The 19,633-nt window shown below is 34.6% G+C and overlaps 1 protein-coding gene across 1 annotated transcript in view; it reads right to left on the reverse strand.

Moving 5' to 3' along the window:
* Nucleotides 1–728: 728 nt before the first annotated feature.
* Nucleotides 729–19,633, reverse strand: part of COL21A1 (collagen type XXI alpha 1 chain) — a 147,876-nt gene continuing 128,971 nt past the window's right edge. The window contains exons 20-30 of the mRNA XM_054698891.1: nucleotides 19,070–19,123; nucleotides 16,478–16,531; nucleotides 14,732–14,803; nucleotides 12,151–12,186; nucleotides 9,104–9,148; nucleotides 5,979–6,011; nucleotides 5,308–5,454; nucleotides 5,173–5,227; nucleotides 4,169–4,369; nucleotides 3,300–3,377; nucleotides 729–1,996 (exon numbers count right to left, since the gene is read on the reverse strand). Of these exons, the coding sequence (XP_054554866.1) occupies nucleotides 1,809–1,996; nucleotides 3,300–3,377; nucleotides 4,169–4,369; nucleotides 5,173–5,227; nucleotides 5,308–5,454; nucleotides 5,979–6,011; nucleotides 9,104–9,148; nucleotides 12,151–12,186; nucleotides 14,732–14,803; nucleotides 16,478–16,531; nucleotides 19,070–19,123 (963 nt within the window). The 3' untranslated portion in view covers nucleotides 729–1,808. The remainder of the gene's footprint in view (nucleotides 1,997–3,299; nucleotides 3,378–4,168; nucleotides 4,370–5,172; nucleotides 5,228–5,307; nucleotides 5,455–5,978; nucleotides 6,012–9,103; nucleotides 9,149–12,150; nucleotides 12,187–14,731; nucleotides 14,804–16,477; nucleotides 16,532–19,069; nucleotides 19,124–19,633) is intronic.

Consider the following 19,633-nt stretch of genomic DNA (forward strand, 5'->3'; position numbering starts at 1 on the left):
GATGACCTCCTATAGGTACCCTATCTTTAAATATGATCAAGCAGGGGTAGGGTTTCAGCAGGTGAATTTGAGATGGATATAGTTCAGTCCATAACACTCTATTACATATTTGTAACATTTTCTCATTTCTCAGATTAAATGTATTAGAATCACTTATTTATTTACCTGTGCTTCATTAGACAGAAGTTCCCGCAGGTCAAACTCTAACTATACTGTCCTAGTATCTCTAGCACACTACCTCAAACTTAACTGGTCATCTGGTCAATGCTGGCTGATTGAAAGAAAAAATATCAACTCCCTAACTGCTCCTTTACTGGGTCTTAACAGCAAATGCCATAATTCATAGAGGTAGTAGGATAGTTAGGCCTAAGAAGATACCTGGAGCTTGGTTGGAGACAGAACCTCAAAAAAAAGGGCGATGTTAATCCAGTTCATGGGATTTCAGTCTCTTCCAAAGTCCTCATCAAAGTGGTAGGATGACATGTCAGTAAAGCGAAACACTGGCCAACAGTCATTCCTGGATGAGAAAGCAGGAGTTTCCTCTGCTTAGGTGAGTATCTTACTAACTGAATTTCTAAGTTCTTATTTCAGATGAAGCAGTTACTTGAGAATAGGATAAATCATCTAATAAATTATATCCATTGAATAAGTGACGATGTAATATGGATAATGTACTCAACAATCAAATAAAATTAAGTATAAGAAAAGACCATGCAATCATTTCTGTACAAAACTTTATTGTACTTTGAGTAACAAGCATGTAACAAAATTTAGAACATGATAAAAGTGAAATATCTCAAATTAACGTTCCTTGCAAAAAGCACCAAGGCTGTTCAGAATATTTCAAAGATTGTTAAAAAGAACATCAAGACATACTAGGATCTTTGGAGAGTTATCTTTCCTTTCAAATGGAGTATTTATTCCCTTTAGCTTTGTTACAACCAAAGTTAACATATACAAACATACACATGTAAGTGAAATGGAAAATAGAGTCATATAACATTCTAATTCCTCAGTAAGCTTGAAGAGCCAAATCCTTTTAGAATCTCTGAACAGGCATTTTTCCTTAAACATATTGACCATGTGTTGCAAAATATTTCTTGTTCGAAATGTTTTTAATGTTATGTAATTTTGGCCATTCCCATCATAATCAACACACTGTCTTAGTATAATCACTGAACAAATTTGAGAACTTACAATGAAATAAGAAACATATGGATCTTATTCACAGGTGATATTCAAAACACTGACCAGCCAGCAGTCCAATGCCCATATCCAGTAAGCACAGACACCAGATGATTGACGAGTGTGGCAATACGACCTGTCCCTGCTGAATATCAGCCCTGACCTTATTTCCAATGACCACATTTATGTTTTGGCTAATGTAGAAGCATGAGCTATGAGATATAAAACATGAAATACACACAGACGCAAGAGTGAACTCAAATACTCTATGAAGGATTCATGGAAGAATGAATGTGAAATATTTCACAGTGACTAAAATGGACTGGCTAATAGGCAATGGTGTTTTGTTTGTTTTTTAATATTCAGCTTTGACCAAAGCAAATAGACTTTCAAGAAACCCTTGCAATTTAATGCTACTAATTTGAAGGCTCCAAATTACTGTGGAGACTTTAAAATCAGTACATGAGACTTTTTATATATTTTTCCTTAAGGAAATAATAATAATAAAAACACCGAGGTACATTAGTCTTTTTTTCAAGGGATTACTGTGGGTTATCTTCCTGAGATGCAAAAGACCACAGAGAAAAGCACCACGCCCAGGTTGCTGAATGAGGCATCAGACACTAATAGTTTGGTCCTTTTCTAAATGGATCTCTTCCAACAATTACACTAAAACACAGTGATGGATCACAGATGCCAGGAGGGCCTGGTTGCCCTTGGATTCCAGCTTTTCCATGATCTCCATCTTTGCCAGGGGGACCGGGGTCTCCTCGGGGGCCTTCCTTGCTTACTCCAGGAGGACCCTCTGGACCTAAGAAGGAACATTAGCAATGTATAAGCAGTGGGGTTTCGTATTCGAAGGTGATATAGCTGACTCTGTAAGGAGCTCATACTGAAGAAAAAAAAAATTCCAGAAAATTGTATCTATGTCTACCCATAAAAGGAAGAGGTATTCTCTCATTTAGTATCTATACCTTCCATTTTGAAAAAAATTTCCCCAAATCATTAATTTCTATGAAAGTAGCCAAAGTTATTTTACTATAGTAAACATGACACTGATTAAAACATCATGCTAAATTCTAATATTTCAATTTGTGGGTTATCCAACTTATTTCATCAAGTTTCTATCTTTTGGCAATTATCATTATAAATTAGCAAATGGACTATTAAACTAAAGCTCCAAGTCACTTCTGTGCTGCATTTGCAATAAAAATGACTACTTACATCTTGCACACAGTAATTTATTTTCAATAGCTAAATATATTGTCACAGGGTCATTATGATGAATACACACAAATGTTATTTAAAACTAATTTGTCAAAAATAGCCTGATTAATTCAACTGGCATGTTTAAAAGAAAGGAGAATTAACTTAGGATTTGGCCTTTTAATGTTGATGGCTCAAAATAATAAAACAAAATTCATATTTGGCAGTGGAGTACAGTGGTTTATAGCACTTCTTACTACTATCAGTTCTTACTATAACTGTGTTTAGTTAGTAGTAAACATTTATTTAAACTTGACAAGAAATTTAAGCATTGCTCTGAAGGTTTTGCATAAATAGTGTTAAATCATTTTATTCATTCAAAAGCCTCAGGAGGCAATAACACCTAAAATAATAGCACACATTTATTAAAAACATAATTCATTATCATGCATTATTCTGAAAACACATAAAAGATTAAATTAGCTCATTTAATCTTGTAATAATGTCATGATGTGGTTAACATATGACCATATTATAAATGCAGAAAGTGAGGAATGGCTAAGATAAAAAGCCTAGTCTACTTCAGCATTCCTCATTCTGCTTCCCTGAGAGTCATAAAGATGAAACAGTGATATACACTAGACAAGCATGGGTGACAAAACATTTAAGAACAATTCTAAGGAGTAGATGTTAGACTCTAAATGATAAGAGAATCCAGCATGATTCCTGAATATAAGATAAGAAAATATATTTTAAAATTCTAGTAGGTTAGAACTCAATGCATTAAATATGAATCTCTAAAAAAACCAAAAGCGCATGTCTTATTTTTGCATTATTTGACATAGATTTATAGTGATCTACCTAAAGTAAAATGTGCAACAACACTTAGTGCATAAACCAAATCATACCTGGGGGACCAGGAGGACCTTGATCTCCAGGATACCCAAATCCTTGACTCCCCTTTGCCCCGTTTCTTCCTGGTAGGCCTACAGATTGTCAGAGATGGAAGTGAGCTTACTTTGCCTATAAAACTACTGTCTCTTACATTGTTTCAAAACCAGTATAATATACATATTGAAAGAAAATTGAATCTTTTAAACATACCTTATCATGTGTTTATTATTACCAATGGAAAACAGGGGTTTTCAGGCAAAAAATTATAAAATTATCAGTGGTCTAGATTTAATGGGGCTTAAATATTAAGAAAAAAATGCTTAGAATTATTAGCTCTTTTTTGTTAATTCTAGTTGCTCTTTTATTACTTTGATGAAACACCTAAATTGTTCATGTAATAAATATTAGTAAGAATAGAAGTGTCAACCAACAATTCACATAAACATTTAAAAGCAAAGAGAAGTTGTGAACTATTAGGAAATTTGATCATAAAACATAATTTTCCTATAAAAATGTTTGAATAAAGTAACAAAGAGTTAATACCAATTGTAGTTTGTGAATTGTACAATTAAGGAATTGTAGCATGTGAACTTCTATGTAAAGATTTTATTAGACACATGCAACATTTCTAAGTACATTGTGAACATTTTCTAATTTGTAACTTTACATGCTCCCTCTCTTTATACTTGAAATGAATATTGCTCAAGATGTAGTATTTGCTCTTTCACACAGTTACAAATTATATAAAAATTTACAAAAGGGATTTACAAAAATGTCCTGTCATGAAAACAAAGATGAACTCTTGCCTATTAGATGTATTTAAATTGTAAATGTAAAGAATACCTTTTTGTTGTTCATTTGCTTATGCATTCATATTATGTACCTTTTAATCCTCTGGCACCTGGGCGTCCGGGAGCACCCATCAATCCAGGAACACCATCTCTCCCAGGCAAACCAGGAAATCCTCGGGGCCCTTCTGGCCCTATCGGACCCGGTGGCCCCGGAATACCAGGGGAACCATGTTGGGACTGGCAATGATCACAATTTTGAATTCTTCCACTCTGAAGTAAGACTGGCAACTGGGCTTTGAAACAAAGAAATCCCACACCTTATGTTTAAATAGTAAGTGGGAGTTTCTAAGACCTCTAACAATCTTGTTTAAGTTTACAGTGTTTATCTCATGGCCAACAATTTCACTTCTAGGTGCGTATATACAGAAATGGTCAACATACTGTGAAATTATTTTATTTTATTATTTTTTTAAATTTCTTTTTTTTTTAAGATTTATTTATTTATACATGCACTGGGTACAGTCAGAAGCGGGGGAGGGTGAGAGAATTCACCAGAGCCAGAGCAGGGAACAGAGCAGGCAGAAGGACCCAAGTACATTGCTGAGGGGAGCAGCGGGTGGCAGGAGAGGTCTGCGCGCCATGTGGGACCCTCCTCCGGTGGCCTGGGAGCAGCCGGGGATTGAACCGGCGCTGTAGAGGCTGCAGGCAACTTCGCAACCCAGGGCTCAACCGCTGCGCCACCGGGGAGGCCCGAAATAATTTTATTTTTAAAATTGCTTTAATATAGGCATGGGGGATAAAAGTTCTCCCATAAAAGAAATTGACAAAGTAAAATATGGAAAACCATATTTTTTTTAAGTTATGAGATTTACATTAGAAAAGGAAAATAATGATAAAGTGTTTGTTACAATATTACAAGAGTATGAGATTTTCATTTTATTTATATTTTATTGCTACAAAAATACTCATGTAGGAAAAAAGAAAACATGAGTCCATAAACATTTTCTACTTTATCTTACTTATATGGTCAATAATTTCTACCAAAAATTGTATTACTTTTGTAATTAAAAAAAAATTAAAAGCTCGTGAGACTTACCTCTTAATACATCAGTGCAAACTTGTCGAATAAACTGTTCTGAAAATTCTCTTCCCTGCATCAAATTATTAGGGGTTATAACATGTATATAACAAGCAAAAACAATGAAAACTATAAAAGAATAAGATTACGTACAGGTTTCCCATCCAATCCTGGAGGTCCCTGAGGACCTGTTTCCCCAGGTTGCCCCTGGGGACCCATGGGCCCCATCAGACCATTCACCCCAGATTCTCCTTTAGGTCCAGTGGCACCTCTAACACCAGGCTCTCCCTTTTCACCTCTCTAAAAACAAACAAAAAAAAAAATTAAAAATTCTATCAAAAATTCAAGAGCTATAATTACATCATATATGTATGCAATATAGGTTGCAGCTGGAAGTATTGGTATTGACTGGGAGGAAAATTTCCTATCAAACTACACGTATCCATTTGACTATCCATTTGATCTACAAGGATACTGTATAGGCAGTATGCACAAAGCATGCAATGCAATGCCTGTGACAAAGTCCTCTTCCCAAGTCCTTAAATTTTAGAGAAACAGACAAATGAGGAGACACAAAATATTCTTACTGAAAAATAAGCAGAAAAACTGAACTCCCAATCTAGGTGAACCAATAATATTGGCAAATACATAACATTTCATACCCAATTTAATGAACCTACACATTCTGAAAATCATTATTAAAAAACTACTGAAGAACATGCAAGATATTTTCTGTTTGGGACGCCAATAGTTAGATTTATATAGCACAGGACATTCAGACAATAAAGACTGAACAAAGACAGTATAATCAGGAAGAAACATACCTCTCCTTTTGCACCATGATGGCCTTGAATTCCCTTTAAAAGTTAATAGGAAAAAAAACTGTAATAAATGCGAAAGCTACTGTATTAGTTATGTGATATGTACCTATTACCACATCTTTACTCAAACTTTTACTTTGTTTGGAAAATATTGATAGTAGTAGTGACAAAGTAATATGTAAGACACCCCCCACATTTTTAAAAGAGTAATAAATTGATAACAGTAAATTATTAATTTACACAACTGCTTCTTTCTTAGACACAACTATTTACAAATGATGTGGCTCAAATATGTAGTTTAGTTTGGCATTCTATCTGAATTCTATTTAAATTCTCTTCTGAATTTGAAATATATTACTATTTTAATGAAAATTAAACCTCAAATCAGGTAGACATAATATACTTATTGTCTTCTTCTGTAATTATGATGAATGTTCTGTTTCCTAAGTTCATGTTCTGAAAATTAAATTTTGATTGAGTATTATAGAAAAAAGATAAGGTAAAGCAAAGATATCATTAAAGTTGATTATTAGGAGAGAAAATACTAGTTATCATATGTCTAAATCACTTGCTGCTGGTAATTCAGAGATTAGAGAAGCAGTGTGATGTCCACTGTGACATTCTTGCACAGTGATATAAACACCAGGCAATCACTGGATACAAATGGAAGCTTCTGTTAATTTCTCACTTATCTCTTTCACATACTGATTCTAATGATATATATATTATAGATGATAGGAACTTGAAGGAAAAGCATTAAAATATTCCACTTTTGAAATTCATGTGCACTCAGTTTCCAAAATATAGTTCCAGGAACATGCATACAAATTTCACACATACAGGTAGGAATTTATTATTCAACTTTAAAATTAGAAATCAGCATTCTGTGACTCATTATGAAATTTAGAGTAAATGCTTCATACAATGATGTTGGAGTATTTATTTTGATTTATTTCTGGTTTCCTTAAAGATGAATACCCTAATTAGAAGAAAGGAAATAAAAGTTAGGTAAAACCAATGTGTGGCACATCTCAAAATGTGAGCATATTAATTCTTAGTTTTCATATGAAAATCTACTAGTGAGTTAAACATTCTGTAAGGTCAGAATGTGGTTTGTTTCTCAAGAAATGCAGGGTGATCCTTAGCAGACATATTCCTGCAACTGGAGGCAATGAAAGAGGAAAAGATAAAACAGTGAATAAAACTGAATTAGACCTGAAGCTAAAAACAGCTGTCATCTGAGAATCCACTGAGACGATTTTTCGAGAAAATCTTTTACTTGGACTCCATCCACAACACGAAGATGGAAAATTAAACACGTGCAGCACTTAGGATGACAGGTAACTAAGATTTTGTTTACTTAGAGAGCTTGGGATGGCTCTTCAGCTGCTGAAAAGCAACAGCTGCTCTGGCCCCTGGGTCCTCCACAGGCTCAGTTCCTGGTGGTGGGAAATGTGGCTTCCAAAAAATCCAGAGCAAAAGCTTTCTAGGGAACCCAAATCTGCCTCAGGGGAGCTGACTTGTTATTTTCCTTGAGATGTGAGAGAAAAACAAGTTAAGGGAACCTTGGAGAGAGTGTCATCTGTAAGCTAGTAAGCTAGCTCAGTTGTGAGCTCAGATTCCAAAGGGAACATCCTTTTTTCAGAGAGTTATTGTAAATAACAATTTTTGGTGAAAGGCCTGGGTTGTGGAGGTTGAATGGATGAAGGGGTGAAGATCTTTTATGAGAACTGTTGTTTATAGATATAGTGTGATTAACCTAGGCAAATGAAGGGGGCCAGTCTATGTCGCCAAGGAGGGAAGTGGGAACAGAGTTCATTGTGTCATCCAGTGGGTTTGAGTTGAGTGGAGGAATGCTATAATTAAAAGATTTTTTTTTATTGAACATAATTGTATGCAGGGAAACTCAAACCATGTCTTCTCTCAATTTCTTTTGCTTTTATTGCTAGCTTCTAATTCTCAATATCTTAATATTTGAGACTCACCTTCTACTCTGTGTTACAGACAACATTGGGACATTGTGATTTCAAACACTCTTCCTTAGGTCTCTCAGTTTCCTCCAAGTGAGGGACAGAGAGACCCCATCATTGGAGATAACATTACACAGTGTAATCCCCCCATCTTCCTTCAGAGCCCATATATTTTACTGAATTTTTCTCTCTACCACGCTTGAAATGGGCACCTCTGGGACAGAACTCACATGTAGCTTCTCTTTCAGTGCAGAGCAAGTTGGAGTGAGTTCAACACTGAATTACAGAGTGCAGTAGAAAACATACTATGTAAATACAAATTACTTTTATATATAGATAGATATAGATACAGATATAGATACACATACATATATCTCAGGTTCAATTTGGTTTTGACAGACTTTACATGCACATGTCAATCTCACTAAAACACTACAACAAGGAGAGTTTGGTCAGGGAAGAAACAAAGCAGTCCCTCAAGACAGTATTTATTAGGTCTTTAGTATAGTAAATTATATCTCTGAATAAACTAGAGGTAAATAAGTATATTCCTCTACTACATAAGGCCTCAACTAGTAACATTTCAAGAAGAAAATCAAAACTACTAGCAAGCTGACAATAGATCTGAGGCATACAAGCAAGGGAGTGGAAAGAGCTGGCAAAAAAGGGGGAGAGAAGAGCAAAAGGGAATATTGGTGATAGTTCATGGGTGATGTGGTGGTGGGAAAATATGGGGTTTACACTTGAGGGGAGAAACTGTACAAAAATGAACAACATTATAAGAAAATTACAAAAAAAAAGGGAATCAAAACTAAACAATAGTTATGGAAAGACTGCCCTTGTATGAGAGACTTTGGTCAATAATTCCTCCAAGATATGTGTGGAATTATCTACCATCAGTCATCACTTGGTCAGAAAAAGTACTGAAAAGCAAGTTTCGAAGGCAACAACAGCATCAACATAAAGAAATGAAAATACAACACAATTAAAGTAAACCATTATCACCGCCTCTACTTAGTATTTTCAACTCATGTGCTTAGAATGCAGATTAGATCAGTCCTTCCCCATGCCCATTCTTTTTTAACAGGTAACCTTATCTCAGCAATGTCCAGTTACATGATTCATTATTTTACTTTCTGTCAAAGAAAAAAGAAATACCTGCTGTCCGGGAATCCCTTGTCTTCCATTTTCTCCCTTCTGACCCTTTAAAAATTAATAAATATAATTAGTTTGTACATGATGCAATTACATATAAATACAAAATAGTATCCTTTTGTCTATAAAAAATGTCAATCATGTAAGCGATAGGACAGCAGTCTTTCTCAGAAAATAAAGCAAGATGAAAAGCAACGGAATCTTAGAGTCAAAACGGATACAGATGAGGGATAGAGTACTGACTCTGAGGAACTTGTAAATTATTTTAGGTAGCTGAGGATATTCTACTGAATCCACATTACCAGCATGAAAATAATTTAAAATCCAGCAGCTGTGGACATTTTATTAATTTCAATGACATCATTATATTCAGTCTTGATATATGAGGACAAGAATATGTCTCTAAAGACATTTTTCACTATTAAAAGCATGCTGTAAAGATATTTTGAACAGAGATCCTTAAATGAGCACAAATAGGCAAAAAAAATTAATAATGATATACACATTTGTTCACTCAAGAAGTATATTTGGATATCCCTCATACATAAGCTATTATATTAGAACTACTTCATCCCAACGTCATAAAAGATAATTAGGATTTTCTAGGAAAATAATGTCCAAATAATTTAATCAATTCACAATTTAGTGGCTAAAATTTTAAATTGCTCTTGAATAGTGGTTTTACTTATTTCCTTAACCAAGTGAATTCCAAATATTTATTAAATGATATGTACTTAATGGAACATTTGAGACATAAACAAAAATATCATTGTTCCCTTCAAGTTGCTTACTGTGTGGTGGAAAAGATAAGTAATTAAACCAGGAATGATGAAAACAATGTATGATAGTTGTACAATGTACAATTTAATATCTGGGTTGGAGAGTATTGGAACATAGCCAGGGACATCTAAGGAGGGTAGAGAAAAGCTCTTCACCCTGAGTGAAGACACGAGGATGAGTTGAGTGAGAGGTAGATAGTAGAGAAAAGATTGGAGGGTGTACTGGGGAGAGCAAACACAGGACAAAGGTAGGTAATTCTTTTTGGTTACAGCAATGGGGAAGGAGTGGAAATTAGAGGATGAAATGGTAAAAGATGAGACAAAAGAAGATTCAGTCAAATCAGGGGGCACTTAAAACAATACACTCTGTTTTGACATGTGTGGGGCTCCATTGAAGGTTCCTAAACTGATGTATCTTAGATCTTGCATGCTGGTAAAGTGTGGAAGAAGGGAAAAGACCAGACTCCAGAACACCAGTTAAGAGATAGAGTAACCAAGGACCCACGATAATAAATTATTAGCTTTGTGGGGATAGGGAGAAGGAACCCAGTTCAATAAACATTTAGATGTGAAGGGAATGGAGACTGAGTTCTATGAAATCCATGATTTTTTTTTTTTTTGGTGTGACTGGTGGTATACTCAGAGAATCTATGAGTTGGGGAGGTGCACTTGAGACATCCAGAAGCAATACCAAGAAGGAAATTGGTATATACAGACAAAGAGCTCACTACTTACTTAAAATTTACTTCACTTATAATTTCAATATTAACTTAAAGGAATAATATTTGAATATCTTCCATGAGGTGTATATACACAATCAAATACTATTCAGAAATCAAAAGAGATGAACTCATTACATTTGTGGTGACATGAGTGGAGCTGGAAGGGATTATGCTAAGTGAAATAAGTCAGAAGGAGAAAGATAAATAATGGATGTTTTCACTTATATGTGGAATATAGAGAAAACAAACAAAAGGTCAAAGACAAATCTTGAAAGCTAACCATAAATCTGAGACATGAGAAAGGGGAAGAGGATGAACAGAGGAAGGGGTAAAAGCAGGAGAACACATTAGACTATGGATAAGGCTACTAGAAGGGGGATGTGGTGGGGTGGGGGTTGTAAGGTCCAATGGCAGATTACTGGTGCTTTGGTGGTGGGTGTGGTACAATAACATACATTTGCAGAAGTGTAACCCTATAGCCCTAAGATATATATTATGATATAAATCAACATTGCTTCAATTAACAGAGCTTTACAAAAAATGACAGTAACAAAAAAATTGGTGAGATGATGACATTAGCAGATTTTGATTTCAGTATTACTTCAATATGAAATTCCCTTTTCCACCTACAGAAATTCTAGAACTTTCAAAATTCTGTGAAATTCTGCAAAGTATTTTTTGATTACTTTAAGCTTATTTTACATAGCAAAACTCAGATACTATAACAGAATTTTGCAGTGCTATTTATTACTGAGATAGTAATGGTTTATAGCAATGTATGTGATTCAGACATAGAGGGTCACACCTCTTCAGATCTATGTCAACACATTACCTAAAACCAAGATTGCAATCTTGAAAATATCATTAAAGAAACGTCTGGGCATTATATCAGTGAATCTATGATTTTAAAAGCCTTATGTTTCTAATACTTAAAAGATGAAAAGACCACAGATAAAATTTATTCCAGATAAGTATACTATTGATTCAATTAGTGGTATCCTCTTCATAAGTGTTAGTGAACAACAAAAATTCCACAACCATTTAAACTAAAGTGAAATTATCTCCCAAGGTAGCACCTTGGTTCTTTGCCTTGCCTTTGTTCCTAAGACATCCAAAACCAAATGTCCTTCTAAATCACTCTAGATTTCCTCAGGCTGATATAATTTCCTGCCATAATTCTCCTTCCATTGAATATGTTTATATTGGGTGTTAGTGGTTCTCATAAAATTAATTTGTGCCCTAAGCCATTTTAGATCATTATTTGAAACATTCACATTAGAAATATGCAAAGAAATACATATTAGAATCACATAATAAAATCTATATTTAATTTTGTTGAATCACTTGATTTCCAAGTTTAACAGTAACGTGGTAAAGAATCTTAGCTTTAGATTTGATGTTATCTAAGAAGATTAGCAGCAAAAAGGCTGGGATATAACCATTAGCTATTAATGCTAAAACAGGAAGGAGCTGGAAATCAGTGTAAGAATTTCAAAAAACAAAGCTCTGATTTTAGTGACTGGCATCCCCCAACAAACCAGCAGCATACCTGAATGCCTTTTTCTCCTTGACTTCCTTTGTCCCCCTACAAAAGAAGCAGTTTAGCACTTATTATAATTTGGTATATTCGGTATCTTTTCAAATAAATATCTTTTTTCTTCAACAAAGAAAAATACATGGTCTTATATAAATTCCACAAGTGGCCTATATAAAGAAGCTGACACCCACACAATATTTGGTGAAAGAATAAAACCACATTATGGTGAAATGATGTTTTCAATGAACACTTTCTTGTGTTCTTCCATTTGAAAGAAAATTTACTACAGCTATTTCACCAAGAATAAATTTTGTCTGTATTTAACACAATATGAAGATAAGCACACAAATAAGAGAGGATTTGACATTTATGAAATGAAACTGAAAATCTTCTATTAAACTAACAGCAACCAGAAATTTATAGGAAATTATGAAGTAAAACCAAATGTTGAAATGATATTTTAGAAAACATATGCTTCAAAAATGAACATATGAGGGGAAATTTATATTCCATAGTAATGCATTTTAAAGAATTTCTCAGCCAAAAGAGACATGACAGCCCAACTTATTTCAATGTCCTTGTCCTTCTAAACACTGAACCTGCAGATCAGGAACTGAAAGGCTTGTCCAAAATTTAACTTCCAAAATTTGAAATACACTGTTCTTATATTTCATTTCTACCTCATCATGCAATTTAAACAGAGTAGAGTTTTGTGTTACAGCAAACAAAATACAGATGTTCATTCAAATGGCAATTTTTTTAAACAGGAAAATTCTCTAAATCCAAGCATATAGTCACAGTAGATACACTTAATATTCACTAAGGGTTTCACACCTAATTGCTGCTGAGGTTGATCCCAGTCTGGCAAGTGCTGTCTACTGCTCATGACACAAAGGGTCAAAAATCATCCTGGACATCATAATCCAGGGGTCAAGTGGATAATACACAAGGGATACAAAAAGAAATAGAGGAAAAGCTGAAAGAGCAGGGATATGAAGAAGATATGTTTTCCAACATAAGACAGTATATTTATTTCTAACATGAAATTATATTTTTACAATGGCATGGATTTTTGTAATAAATGGTCAGTTGTCGCTTAAAATCTCCAAATAAATAATAATAATATATAGATACAATTGGGTTTTCTTCATTGAGAAAGAGAAAGAGGGAAGAAGAAGGGGAGAGGGGAAAGGGAGGGAGAGAGGGAAGAGGAGGGAGGGAGGGGGAGGGAGAGAGAGAGAAACCTAAAGCTGTTCTGCTACTTTCCTCACCAAAAACATTTTACAGGTTTCCCCTGCTATCCAAAAGCAGACCTTTCCTAGTTGATATGATGATTTGGTAGGTTAGTTTTTAGGTCTGAGAACACTAAAAATCTTTTCCATAGAATTTGTTTCAACAGGGCCTCCCCGGTGGCGCAGAGGTTGAGCGCTGGGTTGCGAAGCTGCCCGCAGCCTCTGCAGCGCCAGTTCGATCCCCAGCCGCTGGGCGAGGGTCCCACATGGTACGCAGTCCTCTCCTGCCATGCCCACCGCTCCCCTCAGCAGTGTATTTCGTCAGTCTGCCTGTTCTGTTCTCTGCTCTGGCTCTGGTGAATTCTCTCACCCTCCCATGCTTCTGACTGTACCCAGTGCTTGTATAAATAAATAAATAAATCTTAAAAAAAAAAAAAATGGCTTCAACCCTATTATAAAAAAAAAAAAGAAAGAATTTGTTTCAACAGTGTTCCCAGACCCCAAAACCTACCTACCAAATCATATTAAATAGGAATGTAGCTACTTTTGGATAGTAAAACCTGTATATATGTATATAATATTTGTGTTTTAAGCTCCTTAAATTAAGTTTATTTTTTTAAAAGATTTATTTATTTTTATACAAGAACAAGGGTACAGGCCAGATGTGTGGGAGGGTAAAAGGATTTACCAGAGACAGAGAGGGGAACAAAACAGGCAGACTGATGAAATACACTGCTGAGGGGAGCAGCAGGCTAGACAGGAGAGGTCTGCTAGCCATCTGGGATTCTTGCCGGCCAGCCAGGATTGAACTGGCGCTGCAGAGGCTGCAGACAGCTTCACAGTGCGGCTGGCTCTCAAACCTCTGCACCACCAGGGAGGCCCCTTTAATTAATTTTAAATGAACTGCTTTGTGTTGCAACTGTTTCATAGATAGGAATCTCATTATCAAACATTTTGGGCCTAACTTCTATCCTTTTAGACTTCTACCCAAGTTTAGGTAAGAGTGGTATTTTGCTAAGAATGCTAGACACTGAATACTTTTCCTAAAAAATTTATGACTCACATGGAGTGACTGAAAAACAATCTGAATTTACAGAATATTGCTTAATTGCATGTCTATATTTTCTGATCTGCATGCCCTCTTTCCAAAGTCTTCATCTAGAAGACAATACACATGCAGGGACATGAAAAATGCCACAGCTATAAACATGGCAGATCGAATACATTCCATACACATCAAATATTTAAGTTGGATTGTCATTAAAAGTAATAACAGTCCAACAATGCTACTGTCACAAAAGGAAAAAAATACATGTTAATAGTTGATTAAAAATGGATTCTATCTCCCAAATGATACATACCTCTTTTCCTTGAATCCCAGGTAAACCCATGTGTCCTGGTTCTCCAGGTGGACCCATTGCTCCTTTATCTCCCTAGTTAACAGAAAAATTACATAAAGATCACAGAGCTGTTATGAAAAACACCACTGTTTTTTATCTCCACGTGTGTCTTAAATTAAGAACTGGTGGTTAAAATAAATTGTAGACAGGGTTGTTATTACAGAAATAATAAAGAATAAAATGTTTACTGGAATCCTCAAACAGCTTTTTATTTTTCCTATCTTTGCTAATTAAAAACTTCTGATAGTATATAATATTAAGAAAATATGTAAGTAGTTGGTGTTTTTATAACTTCAACAATGAATAAAAAGTTATGAAAATAATAAATGCAGCTTTCTTTTTTACTTGTTTACTAACACTTTCTCTTCCTCCTTGAAACTTCCTTTTCTCATACTGCCACTTTAAAGAACTTAATTTATTATCACAAAATTTTTAAGTAATAGAATAAAAAATTATTTAAAAACTAAGTACACACATTAAATTGTTATGAATTTTCTCTCTACCTCTCATACATACACACGACTTGGTTACACTCACCTTGTATGCAAAATTTTACAATGTTTTTGTCTTTCATTTCAAAATGTATTAATCTTGTGATAGTCTATATGTCATATTTTTATTATATGATTTTAAATTACAGAAGAGTATTCAATTGTACTGAATTGTTATATTTCAGTAAATCCTTACTGTTAAACATCAGTTGTCACAATTTTTTATAAGCGATATTCTGGTAAACATAATTAGATTTTATGCACATTTAGTTTTTTCCTTTATATATATGGAGTATTATTACAGGGAATATTCCATGAGTTACCAAGTCTCAGTTTTTCCACTCTCTATCATCCCATAAAGATAATTTCCTCTATGAAATACACCTTTTTTTTTTTTTTTTGTGGGACCCTTGCCGGCGGCCAGGACTCAAACTGGCACTGCAGAAGCTGCGGGCAGCCTCGCAACCCAGCGCTCAACCACTGCACCACCAGGGGAGGCCCTGAAATATACCTTCTTAAAAGTCTGAAAAAAGGAAGTTCTCTGAAATCCTTTAGCAATGATGTATCCATAACATTTACATAATATTCATGATTTTTGTTTTGTTTTGTGTTTTACTATTAGTCCAAGAATCTATCATGTTAATTAAAGATACTCTCTTTTGTGAAAACCAAATTTTGCTCTTTGTTTTCACTATGATTCCTCCTGGAGCTGGTGAATATTAACTTAGACTTTTAAAAAAAAACTAGAAGATATTTTAAAATCCCACTGGAAATAAATATCAACCACTTGGTTTGGAGGACACTTGTAAAACCATCTGTGTATTCACACACTGAAAATAAAGTCCCATCAATCAAATAAAGTCCCAGCAGAGGGACAGCACAGCTTGTAGGAGCCATACTCTGTTTTCAGTTAAATGAGAATGCTGCTCTCTCAACCAGAGAACATGTTCATATTAGCATACAACTTTTATCATTTCTAGAAAATCAAGGCAAAGCATATTTTGTGTGTTTATTACAAATTATGACAAAGTATCCAGAAAACAGAAATGAAATTCCACCCAGAATATTTTATTTAACATACCTTCCTTTTATGACATAGGTAATCTTTAATTTCATGTTATCTTTCCTAAGTGATACAAAATGTTAATTTCATCAAATAATGAGGGGAACTTATAATTCTTTGAACGTATTTGTAAATGCATCCAATCATAGTCACCTTGAGTCCAGAAGCTCCAGGAATCCCTTGATGTCCAGGTTCACCTTTACTTCCCTGTTAATGCATTAAAAATTTTAAATTAAAAAATTAGTCACAATATAGCTGACATAAACATTTAAAGAAAGATTTTGTTTAATTGTAGCTTTTCAATTTTCCAATTGCTTGAAATGTAGAACCTATACATACAAAACTCTTGAACAAGATAATGATTCCACACATTTATAAAGCTCTCCGAAAGCCTCTGTGAAAGCTGGCAACCCCAAATAAAAGTGAGGAGAGTCAGATCCTTAGAAACCAGCAATGATTAGCTATGTCTCCATAATGTACAAGCTGAAACCACACATTTTAACAGTATCCCCGGGGTCAACAATGTTTATCTTTGCTCTATTCACTTTCTCAGTATGACTTTAATGTAGTATGTAGCTGAAGGAAAGAAAATTAGCCTGAGATGAACATTATCTTTTTTGATGAAACATAAATCACAAACTCTTTATGTACTTTTTTATGATTCCAACACAATCCTTCCTAATAGATAGAAACTTGGAGAATAAGACCAAGTTGACAAAGAATTTAAGACAGGAAAAAAGAACTGTATATATAAAAAGTAAAAGTGCCCCTAGGTTAATAAGGAGAGTTTTTCAAAGGTATTTTAGGTTTTCAAATATACTTGATACCTAAAATCACAACCCAGTCATTGTTTAGCAAAGTCCAGAATGAATCAAGTCAGTGAGACACTCAAGACAGTAATAACTATTCTAGTAATACAACAGCAGGTTTGAAGAGTTGCAGCAGAGACTATATGGCCTTCAAAGACTGAAATAATACTATTTACTTAGCAGGAAAAAATGTACAACAGCTGAGTTAATATACTACATATAAGTAGGTTGAGATGTTTTATCAAAAATATTATATTTAACAGATATAATTTTAACATCTTGAATCCCTTTTTAACAAAATAAGTGCATAAGTACAAGTGGAAGGGAATCAAACTTCATAGCAATGCTGTAAAAATCAACAAACTGTGATCCTGGAAACAGCTTACTTGTTTCTCCAAAAAATTAGCAGAATCTCCCCAAGTGGTCATTGCCACAAATAGATTGTTCTAAAGTCTTTTATGGAAAATCCAGCAGATTTTATTGCCCTCAGGCCTACCCCATGGCGCAGGGGGTTGAGCACAGTGCTGTGAAGCTGTCTGCTGCCTCGGCAGCACTGGTTAGATTCCCCGCCAGCCAGGGAGATTTACACATGGCGAGGCAGACCTCTCCTGTCTCACCCGCTGCTCCCCTCAGCAGTGTATTTCATCAGTCTATCTTTTCTGTTACCAGCTCTATCTCTGGTGAATCCTCACCCTCCTGCGCCTCTGGCCTATACCCCAGTGCTTGTATAAATAAATAAATATTTTTTTAAAAAAAAAGATTTTTATTGCCCACCAGCTATGTGTGCGGCAACAATGGGAAGTGGTTATTTAAAAAAAAAAAAAAAACTGGTGAAATATTAGGCTGCTTTCTTAAAAGTTAAAGCAACCACAACACCACAGCCCATACAGAGCATAAAGCTATTCTATATCTTGAAAAATTATGGGGAATTTCTGCTGGGTAAGTTCAGTGACTCATGGGTTTTATATCAATGTGCAGACCTGCCACTGCTGCAGTAAACACAGGGTCCCCCTCTGGTAAGAGGACAGCTGCTTTTCCCAAAATGTTGAGCTACTATGACATGTTATTTTACCTTTTTCTAAATACTTCAGAAATTTTAATACTTTAGAGTAGATTAGGTCATCTACTCATTTTGTTTGCCAGGGTCTATCCCACTGGGATTATGTCTGTTTAAATGTTGAATGCTTCAAAATCTGCAATTCCATCATTTTCTAAATCTGCAATGCCATCACTTTCTTTTGGAAGGTTGTCCTAGACTCTACTTGTTAAAAAAAAAACTAGATTCTTGAGTCTTGTCAAAATATACTTGATTTTATGTTCTATAAACCAAGAAAAAACATACTTATCAATACAGAATTCTATACATCTAGAAAACTGGCAAACCATGATGGAAGAATTTCAGTTTCACCCTGGCAATAATAAACCTAACATCCTAAATATATTTGTCAAGCTTACCTTACTTTTTGGAAACCTGGGGAAAAGATTATAGGCTATTTTATTTGGGTCCTCAGGGAAGAATAATCTAATAAAATTCACTGCAATGCAATTTACAAATAAAAATTCCATATACATTCCATTAAGTAAAAATATCAAGACTGGGAAATTGGTGAGAGTTATGTCCAGACGTCATAGTAAGGTGGGTTTGGCACTGAACTCTACAGAACATTATATATTCTTCAGTGTCCACTGAGGTGGCAATAAGGGAAGATAGAATCAAGTAGTAAGGGATTGTAGACCCTTACTAGCCTAAGCCAATCCTGCTTACTTCAGCCTGTTTTATGTGCTTAGTTTTTGCATATTTCACATTTAAAAGTAATTGATCATAGGGAAAAAAGCTCACATTCAAAATAGAATCAATGCTATTAAAACATTTACAAAATACATAAATGATCATTTTGCAACAATTTCTCAATCTTATTAATTTCCTTGTATTTACCTTAAGTCCTGGTATTCCAGGATGACCTGGCAAACCATTACTTCCCATCAAGCCCTATATGTTTGAATAAGAATTTCAAGAGTCATTTAGAGGACAATGATAAAAATATTTAATCCATCTCCCAGTTATACAGTCTTATAATAATTCACAAAAGATAAATTTTCCCCCACACACAGATTCCAATAAAGAAAAATAAGGAATCAATCTACCCAAAATGTCATGAAAGACAGCAGAACCCTTAATACTCTGTTATTCAAATAACATACAACAGTAAAAGTTGGTGTAGAACTAGTAAGACAAATGTAAATAAAAGCTTATTTTTAGGACAGTCTCACTTTTTTCCTTTCATTATGATGGCTAAGAATTAGGTTTCTGCACAGGTGTTATTTAGCCAATGTTACTTACATTTTCTATTTTCTTGAACAATATTTTAAGAGATACCATCTAATAAATTCTCTGGATATATTAATAATCTTTCTTCAAGTTACAAGATGATCTCATTTTAACATTTTTAAACAGGTGATTCAAAATAAGGCAATAACTGGTCCAGTAACAAGTATCTGA

Source organism: Talpa occidentalis, unplaced genomic scaffold (genome assembly GCF_014898055.3).
Source record: "Talpa occidentalis isolate TD23 unplaced genomic scaffold, MPIMG_talOcc4v2.1 talOcc4.2, whole genome shotgun sequence".
NCBI classification, from domain to species: domain Eukaryota; kingdom Metazoa; phylum Chordata; class Mammalia; order Eulipotyphla; family Talpidae; genus Talpa; species Talpa occidentalis.